Source organism: Protopterus annectens, chromosome 9.part0 (genome assembly GCF_019279795.1).
Source record: "Protopterus annectens isolate FY-2018-M chromosome 9.part0, PAN1.0, whole genome shotgun sequence".
In the NCBI taxonomy this organism is placed as follows: Eukaryota; Metazoa; Chordata; order Ceratodontiformes; family Protopteridae; genus Protopterus; species Protopterus annectens.
This window is the reverse complement of record NC_056743.1, coordinates 1,637,766,513-1,637,783,216: the sequence shown is the minus strand read 5'-3', so window position 1 is coordinate 1,637,783,216 and position 16,704 is coordinate 1,637,766,513. Positions and strand designations below refer to the sequence as shown.

At 38.4% G+C, this 16,704-nt stretch overlaps 1 protein-coding gene across 1 annotated transcript in view; it reads right to left on the bottom strand.

Moving 5' to 3' along the window:
• Nucleotides 1-16,704, bottom strand: part of LOC122812216 (adhesion G protein-coupled receptor E1-like) — a 1,201,768-nt gene that overhangs the window by 134,210 nt on the left and 1,050,854 nt on the right. Inside the window, exon 20 of the mRNA XM_044084558.1 lies at nt 4,884-5,052. Within this exon, the coding sequence (XP_043940493.1) occupies nt 4,884-5,052 (169 nt within the window). The remainder of the gene's footprint in view (nt 1-4,883; nt 5,053-16,704) is intronic.

Sequence of the window (16,704 nt, the reverse complement as noted above, 5' to 3'; positions counted from 1 at the left end):
CATTCTTGGTGATAAAATAAGTGAAGTATCAAAGTACTGTTGGAAGTTTCTGTTAAGGGACAGTGATTTAACTCAGATTTTAGACTGTCATTCTTTTATTTCATATCAACATGGTAGAAATTTAAAAGATTTTATAGTATCTAATCTATTTCTTCCCCCTGATGATATAGTTATTAGGAATCCTTTATCGGGCACCTTCCCCTGTAACAGTTGTAGTGTTTGTGGTAATATAGTAACTTCTTTTGAAAAAATAAATGGTGCCCAATTTTATCCATTGGGAAAATATTATTGTGTTACAGAGAGCATTATATGTGCTCTAAGGTGTCCCTGTGATTTATATTATATAAAAGAATATAAGAGAAAATTTAGAATTCGATTACAAGAACATATCGGAGACATTAAAAAACAAAAAGTGGAAAGTCCTATTGCTATGCATTTTAAGGATAAACATGATAGTAATTTTCCTTTATTACAGGGCTGTGTTCTTGGAGTAGTTTGTGTAAGGGTTGGGGAAAACTGTCTTTTAAAAGAAAAACTTTTATGCAAAGAATCTATTTTTATTTTAAAATGTAATACATTGCTGCCTTTTGGTCTAAACTCTGAGGTGAATTGGAAATATTTAATTGTATAATTGATTAATTGTTTAATGGTGTTATATGATGGCTATATAAGGTATTTGTATGTATTGTCACATTGTTTTACTCCTTGAAGGCTGTTTGCTGAAGCGCTAGAGAATTTTATACATGTAATAAATCTTGTCCGGTAGCCTTTTTGTTATTTTATTTTTCAAGTCAATAATATCTGTTGTATCAGTTGTTACAAAGGAATGATCTTCTTCACCATTAGTGTTATTAATCGAACTGTTTTCATTGCTTATTACATTCGCAAGCATAGTTCTCATCCAACTGGCTTTGTATTTCCACAGGTTGAACCATGCTGTTAGCTTCAGTCTTTCTCCTTTTTTTTCGTACAGTAATGTTCTTTAATCATTCCAAGTTCGGTTTTGATTTCTTTCTTTTCACCTGCCCCCTGTCTCTTTTTTCTAGCTTTACTGTTGTAAACAATGCCCTTTTCTGTAGACTGAAGGTTTTCTGATTGAGCAATGTTAGCATTTCCCATAATCTGTGTATTACATAACAAAGCAGTATCTCTTTTAATACATCTTCTCACTCCATTAAAGGCATTAATCAGTTTATTTTTCTTCCTTGTTATGAACTTCTTCCTTTCTTTCTTTTTCTTCTACATGCTGTGAATCCTCAGATTGCTGAATACTTATAGTCAGAATTCACAAGTTGCCATCAGTGGTATCACGTTTAATAGGGGTTGAATGATCTTTGCTGACAATAGACACTTCCTTTCCTAAATGTGTTCTATTTACGCTTTGTTTAACATTATTTATCTCATCAGTCCAGTCATTAATATATGTAACAACCAACTTCCAAGCTGTGCCAATTGCACAAGTGCAATCATCATCATCAAGTCTAGAATGACTATTAATAATGGTAAGCAAACCATCCAGCTTTTGACATGAGGAACACTGGTCACCAGTGCTATGTGGTGTTACCTTATAATATACATAGCATTTATTACACTGTACAAAATACCTTTGCTTCAGAAAATCATTAATGGCATACTCATTTAAGGACTACATACTCAGCTAGAAATGAATAAAGAATTCTAAAAGAAATGAATAATCAAAATCAGTTACCACAGTATTCAAAGAGATTTTAAGTCAAATCCTATGAAAAAAAATCACACAATGTTCAACTAAATAGTTAAGTACAATAAAGTTGTCACTCTGACCTACTATATCAGTTGTGCCAGTCAAATAGGTGCTCACAATCACACCTCAGTATAACAAAGGATTGTTTCGGATATGCTCTGCATTGTCCTATTTGCAGTCTGTGTGAATTTAAAGCTGACTGGACCCCTCGGGTTGACTGAGTTTGCCTGCCTGAAATCTCACTCTTTCTAACAACAAACTTTGAAAATTGGAGGCAAAACATCAAAATATAACCTTCTTGTCTATAAACTGTCTCTTTATTCTTACAATTAAAATAGAGGCAAACAATAAACTATAAATCAAAATAAATTTCTCATCAGGCAGCTTCACAGTAAATCACAAAGCAGTACAGGATCGTTTCAGATCAGTTCTGAATTCAACAAGATAACAAGTGCATGTTCCTAGACTGCGGTGGTGGTGCTGCAGTAGCGTTGTCTCCTCACAGTAAGACGTTGTCCTGTTCGATTCTCAGCTAGAGCGTCTTCTGTGTGGAGACATGCATGAATGGGCATACCTTCATTGAAGGTTGTGCGTCAGGGCTGGCAACTCGGCACATAAAAATCTACTGCCAATAATTAGTGGACTGGAGTTCCGCTGTGGCAACCCCTAACCGGGAAAAGCTGAAAGACACAAACAAGTGCATGTTCCTACTGCTGCTCAGATGATTACAGAGTATACATAAATAACTGTTTAGCCAAGAGTTTATATTCAAAAGAAGGTATCCAGTGCACAGGAGTACTGATACTTGGCTACATAATGGTAGAAACCTCTAGTGCTGTGTTTATTGCAGAATCATCCATGACAGTACACTCTTGTTTTAGTATCTTGTTCATCTCCAGTAATAAAGGAAATATCTCCTTCTAAGATATCAACACAGCATTATACCAACCTTTCATAAATAAAACATCAAAACCCCAAGCATTCCAAATGAAAAAAATATTTTTTATTTTGTACTTCAAGCTTTTGTTTCATACCATGCAAATAGCGTTATTACTATTACTATATAAAAATGTCATTTTTCTTCACATTTTCCATTTTTTTCCCCATCAGAAAACCACTGGTCTCTCAGTCTTTGCTGGAGAAAAGGAAGTGTCTAGTGACTTATGATATTGTACTAGCATTTATCAGTCGTGGTTTTGATCATTAATACCTTAAGTTTTATTTCAAGTAAGGTTACGTTTCTTCAGAAGAGCTGTGTCTTCTTCTCCAGAGTCTGTGAACAAGTGTGCTTATGGGAGGAAGATGTCAACTAATGATGACCATAGCTTGGAGATGATCTTCTTGTGGCTAGACTGTAAAAAGAAAATTGTGGGAAATATCTTGTAGTTAAACAGGCTCTAAGGAGTTCAGTCTCCTAGGAGGTGAGACATTTCCCTGTAGTATATTTGGCTGCCTCAAGTGACATTCAACTGCAGAGCCATATGGCAGTTGCAAACTCACTGTGGGCATAGAAAAACATGTAGTGCCATACCAAGCTTCAATATCCAAATGCACAAGAGGGATATAATGTTCATACCCCCAAATTCACCAAGAGACAGCAGGCAGTATGGCAGTTATCAGCAGCAGGATGTCTAGTGGGCATGTTGGTGACAGTAAAAATGCAGTGCAAAATGGGCAATGTCTTATTAAGTGTGTGTGTGTGTGTGTGTGTGTGTGTGTGTGTGTGTGTGTGTGTGTGTGTGTGTGTGTGTGTGTGTGTGTGTGTGTGGACTGTTACCTCTTCACACTGTCTAGGGATCATTGTATAAATACATATTGGAGCATAAATATGATTACAGCAGCAAGCAGAATTTCCTCCATGCTGTAGCACATTTCTACATGTTGTAGCTACATGTGTAGTGTACACCAAGCACAGTAAGCTTCTATCCCCATGCACTTGGTTATTAAAGCTGTGGGCATGTTATTTCATGTTCTCTGTGCCTACTGTGAATTCACAACAGCCATATGTCTCTGCAGCTGTTTTTCATTTCAGCCATATGTCCTCAACCAACAATACCAAGAGGGAAATGCCTAGAATCCTGGACTTGGCATCAAGACTGGAATACTTAAAAGCTGTCATTTCCTATCACACAGAGAAATGTCTAAAATCTTTGGAGAAAAAAAATCAAAGAAAAACAATTTTTTAGTATTAAGATGCAGAAACACTTGAAATAATTGGCAAAGTGGAAAGAAGCGTAAACCATAAAAGGGTTAAGAAAGGCAAAAGTTAAGGAGATAACATCCATAGTTTCTGTTAGAAACAAATATTCAAGATCCATACCAAACTTAGTAGTGCTCCACAGTATACCTTATAGTACTCTACAGCGGACTACATAATACTCCATAGTATATCTCATAGTACTCTACATCTCATAGTACTCTACAGCATACCACATAATACTCCATGGTATATCTCATAGTACTCTACAGCATACTACATAATACTCCATAACATACCTCCTAGTATTTTACAGCATACCACATAATACTCCATAGCATACCTCATAGTATTTTCTAACATACCTTATAGTACCTGGTCAATGACAGTTTCCAGAATCACAGACCTAAACACAGTCTCTGTCATACCAAAAGAGCTACCAACAATGCCATTCCTTCAAATGTTTAAGATAAAGCAGGTGCCTGGTATCAGTACTGGTACAACACCCACAGCCTCCATTTGCTTACTGTGTGACTTTAAGCATGTCACTTAAACAGACATTGCAACTGGGGTCATCCTTGAAAATGAAGTGCGTGTCTAGTAAGCTTTATTAGTAGTAGTAGAAGTAGCAGTACTATTTTAAAGCTCCATGCAGTGCAAAGAAGTAATACGTTCTTAAATTTCTTGTTGGTCTGTGCATCTCTCCAGATAAATTTCTTGACATCCATTTGTCAGTCATATTAGAACCTGCTCCTCTATATTATTTATGAGTATTACTATGTTTATATTAACCAGTATATTATATTTCAGGTGGTCTGTTCATTAATTCAAGCATGTACTAATATTCTAGGCTTATGATAAAGTGAAATAACTGCTCATTTACATTTAAATGGAGTAAAACAGAAGAAAGTCAAATATGATAATATCTTTTTACAATACAAGTAACGATTAATGCCCACTTACCAGTTTGTTAGCAACACAGTAGAGCAGAAACATAAAGATTCCATGGAAGCTGTTCAGTAACGTGAAAAGGTATGACATGAAAAGCATCTCTTGTCGAAACTGAAAGATACCGAATATCCACGTGCAGCCCAGTACAAGGAACTGAGCAATGGCCTTGAAAAGGAGTACCCTACCAATAAAACAAGTGAACGAGTGAACTCACAGGAAGGCAAACAGTTAGCATCCTTCAATCATCATAGACTCTGAACTATTTCCTTTTCATAAAGTGGAACTACAATTCATAATTATACAACTTATACAAAGCATGCATTTTCTTGTGGACTCACTCATGATCTGGATAATAATTTTCATTTAAGGTAATCAAGTGGGCTTTTGTTTCTCTGTAACAATTTAGTTATGAGTTTTGTGAAACACATTCTTTTATTGATAGTGGCAACTATGAATCCGTTTTATAGTTTTACACTCAGTAAAGGGAAACCACAAAAACACAGAAAGTTGGTAGGTATGCAATTAGCCAGAAAAGTTATTTGCTGGCTTCCTTTATTCTGGGAAGCACTGTATGACGATGCTGAAATAAAGGCATCTCACATCTCCCTTCCTCCTGTGCTAGTCTGTAAAGTGGACTAGAAAAACGTCTACACTCCTTGGGAATACGTCTTGCAAAGTGCACTTTATGCAACTTGATAAAGCATTGTTATTTCATATACATTTGCCTTGATTTTAGGAGGAAAAAGGCACGATAGTTGTGAAAGAACAGGAGGTTGGCTTCAGTCCTACAGTTCTGATAAATTAGTAGTACACTTCCAGACAGCATAAACAAGAGAACGAATAACAATGAGCACTTTATGTTTGACAGTTTATGAAAATTAACATTGCACAGTGAAAACTGTGTCCAGTTATTACTGCAAGCATTGATAAAATAATAGATTCACAACAAATTAAGTGTAATTCTTTTACTTCCAATACTGGATACCACTTTCATACAAAATACATTTGTCAGACATGTATTATAATAACAGGGATTCGTATATACCTGAATCTAAATCAGTGTAGCCAATATGAACACAGACATTTAGTGCTGTGCTCATCTTGCAGTTAAAGAAAGCCTTCTGTCAGTGTCTTCATTATTGCTAGATGCATTACTGGCTTCTAGTCTGATCAGCCACAAGGATTGTTTTAGCTCAGACTGAGTATTTACATAAGTTCCATTTAACATCAGATACTGGATGGTATTCATAGCACAGAGAAACATAAAGGCAATCGTCAAAGAGCAGCACCTATATGTAAATTAGCTAATATGTTTGTTGATTATAGTATAGTGCAACCCTGCCTAGAACTATTTACAGCAAGTTTGCACATTCCAATTGTCGTATATTGTGTTCAGTGAAGTTTAGTCATGTATGGAGGATGGTGTATGTATGGTAAGCCAAGAGCACTTGCGCCTATAAAGGACATACGCACTTAAGCTTCAATGTGATATATAAAGCATACAGTGACTGGGGCTCGTTTGTGTAATAACTTTGTAAGTCCCACCTTATGCCAGTTCTCCTCAGTCCTCCATTTTAGGATGCACCAACCTGTTTTTGGTGCTGACAGACCATGTAAAGCACCACCCAACTAAAATCAGTTTTGAGTAACAGGGGCAAATAAGAATGAGGTGGAAAAGGCAGGAATCACTACTACTTAGTGCCAGACATGTGGTAGTATCATTACTTTATCCGTATGACATGACATATAGTACTTTTTCACTACCTACTTATGGCAATACTGGAAAACATGTAAACTGCCATTTTACTGCTGTCTGCTTGTGTCAGGGTAGTTATTGCTTACAACTGCCATTTCAAAGGGTAAAGGGGTAGTGGTCTCAAATAGTGACTAGCACACACTTACATGCGCATGGACTACTGCTGCAGCAGGGTCCAGCCAGGATCCAGCACAACATAGGCAGTAGGAACAAAACACAGAAAACCACAAGTCACAAATAGTTGTTGCAAGGTATTTATACAGCAGTACTGTCAGCCTACACTTGATTTAATGCCTAAGCTGTCTCTCTGTTCTCCTCCAATTTCTGTTTCCCATATCAAAACATCCATATAGATGTGATTCACCTCATGAGTGAAATTGTATTTCCTGTGTCATATTCCATGTTGGTGAGTTATGTTGTTGCATTTAAACAAATGTGCCCAAAGTGAGAGATACCTGTCCTCCTTCAAGAATACTTTTAGTAGATGTTGACAATGAATGGCTCTATATACACTTTGCAGCACTAGTTCTGACTTGTGGCTTTCTGCATTCTGTTGCCATTGCCTGTGTTGTGCTGGCCTCTGCTGCAGTAGTACTAGTAGATATTTAATACACAGCAATTCATTGTCTGTATTTAGTAAAAGCACCATAGAAAGATAGCAGGTGTCAATTTGTCACTTTTATCACAATGTCTGAGTAAATGTTACAGCACAATGCAACAGCAGGGAGTAAGACAGAAGAGACAGCATCAGTCATGAGAACTGTATCCATATGCATGTTCTAAGCATATATATGGAAAACAGAAATGGGGAACGGCCAAAACAGTGAAAGGCAGCTTCGGCTTTGAATCAAGTACTGGCAGGCTGCACTGCTGTATATGAGAAGTAGGGGGACTGTGTATGACACTGTGCAAAATCAGTTACCGGAGAGCAGTACTCACACAGCAGGTTCACTTATAAAGCAGGCTACTTCCTTCTGGAATGTGAAGAAAACATGGCATAGAATACCAAAGGAAAAAAAGACAAACTCCATCTCATGATGGAAATACTTTATCATGGCTAACAGTCAGCATAGGCTACTGTGAACACTGCATGTAGAAATAACAGTACAGCCAGAAAAATGTCTTATACCCTCTTATCCTCTAACTACTAGTAGTGTCACTAACCCCTCAACACTAGACACATGGTGAAGAATAGCAACCTTATAGAAAGGCATCACTTTATTGCTGACTTATAGGAAATGTGCAGATGTTCCAAACATTGGCTGTATCTCACCATGTTCACTGTTAAATTGGAGAAATAGGTAAGCTAGCAGTGAAATAGATACAAAAGGCATGACTGCAATTTTTCTATCCCCACAGTGCAAATCACAGAAGTACATAAAAAGACTGAATCACAATGAGGAAGGAAGGTTTCCTAATAAGCATAAGATGGTTGCAAATGTTCCACATACTTCTCACTATACCTTCATTTGTCTGTGATCTTCTCTGGCTACTAAAAAAACACGGTGCCTGAATGCAATCTATGTCTACAAATCATGCAACTTCTTGCTACCTCCAAGCTCAATTATTATGAATATTATCTGCTATGTCCAAAATCTGAAATTTCAGAGCCTCTAAAGTTCTTGCACTTAGAGATTGCCTATATATGTAGTATTAACATTCAGATTGTTTTTATGTCATAGCTTTCTTAACTTAGAATGTCCTTCATACAGTACATCTTATGTGTGCTTCTCTACTTGTATCACCGTCTGCATACTAAGTTATAAAAATATTTATTAAATGTACAGCTTCTTCTGTGTTACTGGTACTATTGTCAAAAGTATAACTGCCACAGCAAAAACTGCTCTTCCAGTGGTACTGAGATCTCTTTTAGTACTACTCCTTAGTCTCCATTTTTCTTTTCATCAGATCGGGCCTAGAAAATGAAATAGTGCCTCATTTTCCAGGGTACCCTAGCATCGCTTCTTTAAAGACAAACTTTGGATATGTTGTAGGGAAGGTATACATCTCTGGGGGAATTAGTTCTGAGGCTATTTGTTTTGCAGACATGCAAAAGGTCCAGCAGAGTAGGATCCAAGGAAGTTGTATGCCTTGCACAGATCACCCTTTAACAGTCTGCAGGAGACAGAGCATCGGGATAGGGCTTTTTAGAGATCCTCATAAGACATGTTGTTTATGCCTTGTATTCTTTTTGTGAGGACCCTCTGTCGATGTTCCAATTGTTGCATGTGCCTGGTTAGGTACATATCAAAGGGGGCATTGTACTTAGTGATGGGTATTATTAGGGCTGAACAGAACAGAATGGTGATTTTGTTGGACCTGATTGCCATATCCTTATTTATAAGATGTGCAAAATAGATTGAATTCCTTATCTTAGACACTTTTTGGTTGAAAGCCAGGTTACTGTCTACAAGCATCCCAAATCCCTGACTACAGAGTTAGTGCTTAGATGTATGCTATCAATGATGTATCTTGTTGGGGTAGCTGAATTTCCAAAGACTACTATTATGCATCTCTTGGCATTGAATTTTAAACCATGGTTTTGGCATCAGTTATTTAAATGTGTTAGTCCTTCCAGGAGGATGTTACCATCTTGGGGGAGGGGGGTTTCTATGACTGTTTCTAGTTTACAATCATCAACAAACTTGGTCAGCCAGAAACCCCTAATGCTGGCCTTGATTTCTGAGAAGTAGATGCCAGAAAAGAGTGGACCCAGCACAGACCCCTGATGGACTCTGCTTGTGACTGGTCTTTTTGTGAAGGTGGATTCTATTATCCTTAATTCTTGGATCCTATCTGAGATTCAGCTTGCTATCTGTGTAACATGTTCAAATAGGGCATTGTGTCAAATGCCTTGGGCATTTTGCCTTCATGCATTGCCTTGTTGATCTTCTCAAAGAAGTACACAGATTGAGAAGGCATGATATTCTGTTGGCAAAAGTGAGGTGGTTGACCATCCCAAAGAAGTTTATCAGGCTGAGTAGGCATGATCTTCTCTTGACAAAACCACACTGGATTGTATTGAGAGTCTGAAGGTTTCCCAATTAATTATTTATCATTTTCATGATCATTTTTCCGTTGCTTTGACATGGGACTATACAAACTTATGGGTCTGTAGTTTCTAGGATCTGCAGATGGCCCATTCTTTTTCCAGAGGGATCTCTGTTACAGTTCTCCATTTGTATGGCACAAAGCCTGACTATGGGCTATGGTTGAAAAGTGAATCCTGTGCTCCTGATAGGCTGTGTTTCATGATATTTAGGAGGCATACTGGAATATTAACAGGGCTCACTGAGGCAGTGTTCTTGGCCTTGGAAAATACATCTAGCACCTATTCTCTAGTGATAGCTGGGGGGTTATTTTTGATGGCAATTAATGAGGTTTGGCCAGGGGGAAGAGGGGGTAAAATTGGAGCTGATTGACAGCCAGTAAATTTGCTAAATCTTCCGGCTTCATTTACAATTAGTTCTGTAGATTGCTGTACACTGCCTTTGAGGACATGGATATAGCTAAAGAAAGTCTTATTGTTTTCCTTGATTTGGGAGGCTATTCTTACCTCAGACTTGACTTTGTCAAACTTAACTTGTCTTCTATGTTGTTTGACTAGATTGATGAGAGACTTTTTATCCACTTAGGCATTGCATTTCCTAACTTTTCCCATGATGTTCTTCTTTTTGTTGTATAAATTTATGTTAGGATTCCACCACGGTGGCCTGTTGTTTTTTTTTTTCCTCTGAGATTATTCCTGGTGGTAACAGCTGCCTCAGTGCTTCTATTAACATGATAGTACAGAGTTTATGTGAACTGTTCCACATAGGCATCTGTGTTTTCAAGATTTGGTGGGGCTTGAAATGTTGTCAAGTTATCACTTAATAATGGAAGTTTGTCCCAGAATAGTTCTAGGCTGCTACAGTGTTAGCTGAGGTCATGGGTTTTATTTTTATTTTGAAGGAGAAAACTTTATGGTCTGACCTTACCAGACATGATGCTCCAATGGGGGAGTGGCAGCATTCTCCCATGTTTGTAAAGACCACCAGGTCTAGTATGTTTGTACTCCTTATGTGCATGGGACTACCTGATCCATGGTGTTTGTATTTACAAAGTTGAGGAATCTCTGGGACTGTGCATTAGGGGTCATGTATGAATCCCAATTTATAGTGGGTTAATTAAAGTTGCCCAGGAATATAGTATTGGGTTAGATGGCAAGTGTCTTTAATCTAAGTATGAAGTATGGGTTTTCTGGATCATAAAAAGGGGGTGGGGCTGAAGCTGGCAAGGATATGGTATGGGACTTTGCCTATAGTAACTTGAACATGGAGAAGCTCAAGTGCATCATTATGTCTGACCAGCCTTGAGATGAGCTTGTTTTGATGAATATTGAGACACCTACACCTTTAGTCCCTGCCTCTGCAGTAGCTAGCCTAAATGTCTGGAAGTCATTGCAACCCTGTACTACTGGTATGTTTTCTGAGGTTTTAAACCAAGTCTCAGTAACAGCACAGATGCTGGCATTCTCTATGATGAGGAGAGCTTGGAAAGAGTGTAGTTTCCTGTTAAGTCTCTTTGTGTTGAGCAGTAACACCTTTAGACTCCATTTGCTGGGTTTTCCTATGTCACAAAGTGTGTCAGTTTCACATTGCCTGAAAAAAGGCACTATGAGGAAGACGATATTTTAGCTAATATCTGAAAGCCCAGAGGGGACAGATGCAGATCTTCCTTTGCTAAGCAGCACAGTCTGCTGACTATGTCTTCCCATGCTGACTTATTATTGCACCTCCTTGGAATGAAACTAAAAGCTAAGCCAATTATTAAAGTTAATCATCTTCTGTTCCTATTGTGGCATCATCCATGGTAAAGGTAAAATGATGCTCAATGCTAGAGTTCATAGGTTCATAAGTGTATACTAGGCTAATGACCACTGGGGCCTTTATAAGCCTAGCCATGCAACCCAAATGTATCCCACAATGTATTGTGCCTGAGAAGTTATTTTAAAGGGTATCAGTTAGGATATGATTTAACATCTACCACAGTCCATCAGAGATATAGTTGCCAGATCAGGAGTACATTTTAGGAACAGCATCTTTCCAATAAATGAAAAGGTCAATTTTTCTAGAAAATCTATGGATTCAATAGAGAACTATTCTAAATATGTACTGTAGTCCTTATCCTAAAGAGAAATAAAATGCACTGAGTATAAAGCAGTATGTTATATCATTACAGTAAAGTGCATACAAAACTCTGAATTTATTACCAATTCATAACAGGCCAGATTTCAATACCCCTTGCAGAGTTCATTAATTTGAATTGCCTAGATATAGTAAGGCCTTGCTGAGTTTAATTCTGGTGGCTGCTAAAAAAGCATTTACTAGAAAAAAGAAATCACAGTCTAAATCAACCATACTAGAAGTAGTGAATATAGTAATAGAGATAAAAGAACTTGAAGTTGGATCTTTTGAAAATGCAGGAGAAAATTACACAGAAAAAAATGAGAATTGTGGGAACAATACATGCAGAATAATATTTTGGAAGAGGAATGAGGGTTAAGGGAAGGCATGGATTGAATAAGCTATGTAATGTTCTGTATAGAAGATTATAAGTGATGTATAATGTTTGCAACTGAAAATATGTCATTATGGTTTGCTTTCATTTATATAAATGCATGATTATCTGTATCATAAGTGATAATTCAATAAAGATGTTTCTTGTTTAAAAAATGTATACCAGCTTAATGGGGACTGGTCTCAGAGTATAGGCAAAGAGAAAGGGATAGGGGAATCCTAAGTGAAACACATCCACTTAGAGTTTTTAGTTTAACCTAGAATAGATGCTGATGTTAAAAAGGGATAGTTAGTAGGGCATATAAAATATTTCACAATATCTAGAGGAATCTGTCAGAGGAGGTTTGAAAAGAGAGACTGGTTAAGCAATTAACAAGGAAATAATGGGAGGCCGTACGCATGCCAGCTATGCAGCAAAGGTTATAGGATTTAGGATTTTTGCTTGGAAGTATTTGCATAGGTATTTTTATACCCCTCACAGACTCAAAGAAATTTTCCTCAGGTAGATTGCAATTGTTAGAGGTGTGATGGGGAAGAAAGAGATAATCTGGAACATATTTTTTAGGAGTGTAATGAGTTGACAGATTCTAAAAATTCCCTACTGACTACTCTGTCAGAAAAACTGAGTGAGCAAATTACTGTAACTAAGGAAATCTTTTTTGAGTTGAGATTCAGAATCTGAATTGCCTAGACATAGTAAAACTTTGTTAAGTTTACTTCTTGTCCCTTCCAAAAAAATAAAAACAATTTCTAGAAAATGGAAATCAAATTCTAAACCAATTGTACATGAACTAGTGAATATTGTAGCATAGATAAAAGAATCGGAAGTGGTATCTTTACAAAAGGATAGGAGCAAACTACAGAGAAGAAAATGGAAATTGTGGGAGCAATACATGCAGAATAATGTTTGGATGAGTGAGGTTGAAGGGAAGACATGAACTGAGCAACTTATGCTGGATTGAGGATAATTGTGTAAAACCAGTATGTGTATAATGTTTGTAACTGTCAATATGGTAATGTGGTTTGTTTTCTTTTACATAAATGTATGTTTCATTAAAAATATTTCTTTCAGAGTTCATTATTAAATTTTAAGAGAATTCAGAGCATTATCTTTGGACAAATAAGGAGTTTTGCAGTAACATTTGTTTCAGTGGCAGCAGTGGTTACTTCTCTGAAGATTTACATGTAAATTTATGTGAGGTATTATGCCATCTAAATAAAAGTGTATTTTGGATATGTACTGCATTTCTAACTCTGATATGCAGTCACATACAGATTGATAATTGGAAGCAGATATGCTATAATAAGCCACACTGTCTCTGTGAAAGGCTTATAAAACCCTACATTTGATAATTATATTAAATATGTCATATTTCAGCCCATCTTTGACAGTTCTTAAAATAAAACATATTAGAAATTAGTACAGTCTGTACTAATTTCTAATATGTTTTATTTAAGAGGAGTATGGTCTAATTTATACACTTCCTTCTTCGATAATTTTCTCTTTGTAACTCTTTGTATTTCTACCCGCTCCTCCTTTTCTTATCTCAGCTAATGTTTCTCCTTTTGTCTCTCTTATACTGTTGGTAGACTGTCCAGTACCATCGTTGGTAACCCTTCCACTCTCTTTGTTTACTGTATTAAGGTATTCTTACATACCATTCTTGGTATTTTCTACCTATTTAAAAAAAACTTTCTTTCTTTCTATTGTATTTCTCTCACTGTGTTCTTTAGTGTACTTACTGACAATCACTTCCAGTTGTTATGGCTGAACAACAGGAAAAACTTTCTCCTTCTAAACCCTCTAAAGGCACCTCTGAGTTTAAGAGGTGTAAAAAAATGTGAGGGCAAGATGCCCAACTCAGATGGGCATACCCTTTGGGCTTGTACTGCCTTGGAAAAATACACTTACAGGAAAACTGTGCAATTTGTCACAGGTTTTCAACCTGAACTTTAACAGAAAGAAAGAATAAATTAATTTTGAAAGGACTTCTTAAATCTGGATTTGATGAGGCCATTTTTGAATTCAGGACCAAAGCTAGCACTTCCTCATCTTCTTTATCACCTGCTTCAAGGAAAAGGCCTTCTTCAGTTCCAAGGTCCTCGGAACCGACAAGGAAAATACCTAAAACTTCCTCAGTATTGAAGAGTTTATCGCACCAGAGAATCTGACTGGAACCACTTCTAAATTGGCTTTGGAGCCGAAAGCTTCTTCTTCAGCACCTACTGGTGCATCGGTAGTGAAGCAATTAGGGCTGCCTCCACTCCCAAGAATGTCATATTCCCCATCTGGGGATCCTTTTAAAGACACTCCTTTTGTGGAAGTTAGACCCCCTAAATCTCCTTCCAGTGCATCTGTTCAATCTACTAAGAGTTTCTCAGAGGCAGACATCATGAGACTGGTGGATTAGCTGCTGGTGGCGAGGGGATCGTCCTCAGTTCCAAATCATACTGGCATCACAAGTGTTCATCCTATGACACCCCCTTACCCTGCTCATCCAACTCTTGCTGAGCCTTTGGAGACCTCAGTCCTGACTCTCCCAGCTCCAACTGTCTCGGTTCCATTAGCATTTTCATCTCCAGTTCCAAGGACTGCCTTGAGTACCTCTGAGCTTTCAGGACCAGAGACCTCCCAGGGTCGAGTCTCTCTGGTCAGGTCCGAGATACATGGTACCTTTTTGTTTCCTTCAGAACCATCCATGTCTCTTGCTGCCTCAGCCTTTGTAGCATCGACCCAGGCTTCTATTCTGGGGCTGCCTCCTTGGTGCAGGGTGTGACACCAGTTCCAAAGGAGTCTATTTTGGGCTCCCATCCCTCTACGGGGGGGGGGGGGGCAGCTTTCCAGTATATGGAGAAAGCATTGTCTATTGGAGACTCACAGTCCTTGCCATCCCTGTCGGGACAGATTTTGGTGTCTTCTTGACCTGAGCTACCATCAGTCTCATCCCCAGGACAGAGGGCACAAAAGTCTTAGGTAACACCTACCTTAGTAGTCTCATAGGTTCATAGGTTCATAGGTTCATACTAGGCTATCTGCCCAAGGGCATTTATAAGCCTAGCCCATAGTTATGTGGCTTTCGCCACCCCTTTAGTTTGAATAAAAACTATGCCTATCATTTTGCTGTGCCTCTGTCAAGCAGTGACACTGAAGTAATCCCTGGGGTATATCTGCAATCTCCCATCCATTGGTCAAGATTCCTCTTGAACAAGGCCAGAGAGGTGCTCTGCCTCACATGTACCGGGATTTTGTTCCACAGCATAGGGAGTCTCTGGGTGATGAATCTGTCCCTCCAGCATGTTCTATTTATAACCGTGTCAAGGTTTAAGTCTCCGCCCTTGTGGTTCTGAGGATCTAGATTTTTGAGGTGAAGCATATTCATCAAATCTGGGTTTGACATGGCCTTATATGTCAGGCACAGGTCACCTCTGAGCAAGCGGTATGAGACTGAATAGAGCTGGAGTTCTTTCAGTCGGGCAGCATAAGACATATTTTTGAGACCCTTTATCCTTTTGGTGAGGAACTTTTGGGGCCTTTCAAGCTGCAGCAGGTGTCTGGTCAGATACATTCGAGCGGGCATTGTACTCAATCATAGGTCTAATGAGTGATGAGTACAGGGGACGATGACCTCCCTTGATCTAGATGTGAATCCCTTCATGATCAGGTGGGCGATATAGAAGGTTTTCCTAACTACTTTAGCAACATGAGTGTCAAGCGAAGGCTACTGTCAACCTGGGTCCCCAGATCCCTGATGACTTTTCTGTGCTCAGTGGATTGCCATCTATATGGTAGCTAGGGGTAACCTTGTTTTTCCCGAAGGGTATGACTATGCATTTTTGGCGTTTAACTTCAGGCCATGGCTCTGGCACCAGTTATCCGTTTCTGTGAGGCCCTTCTGGAGGATATCTGTGTCAGATGTGTTTTCGACTATGGCCCAGTTTGCAGTCATCTGCAAACTTTGTTTATCTCCTCTTTTTTTTTTATCTCCTCTTCAGATACTTCCCTGGATCATCCCCCCGAGGAAGTCCCTATGAAAAGAAAGTGCAAGAGGAAGGACTTAGACTCTCCGGAAGAGTCTTTCACTGAAGATACTGATTTTGATGAAGGGGAAGGTTCCTTCAGGTCACCCACTGATGATGTTTCCTTCGGGGACATCCTAGAACCCCTGAAGCAAAGGTGTGTCTGGTCTTCCTCCCAACCTTCCTTGGAGGAATCAGTATGCCTGGAGGCTTTTTGTGCCCAACCGTCTACTTCTTTGATCTCTCCACCTGCTGACAATCTCATTAAACTGATTGCTCAGTGGGTGTGGAAGATTCCCGACACCATAGATCCAATCTCTAAGAGCCTAATCAAGTATTATCAGCACCTAAGGAGGAACCACACTGGACCAAAATAATTCCCATTGACGCCATGGTGGTAGTGGCAACTACCAGAAAGGAACTTGCTGAGGAAAGTCCTACTATTTATCTTCCTAACAAGGACTTCAGGACTTTGGATATATTTGGGAAGCATGATTATGCT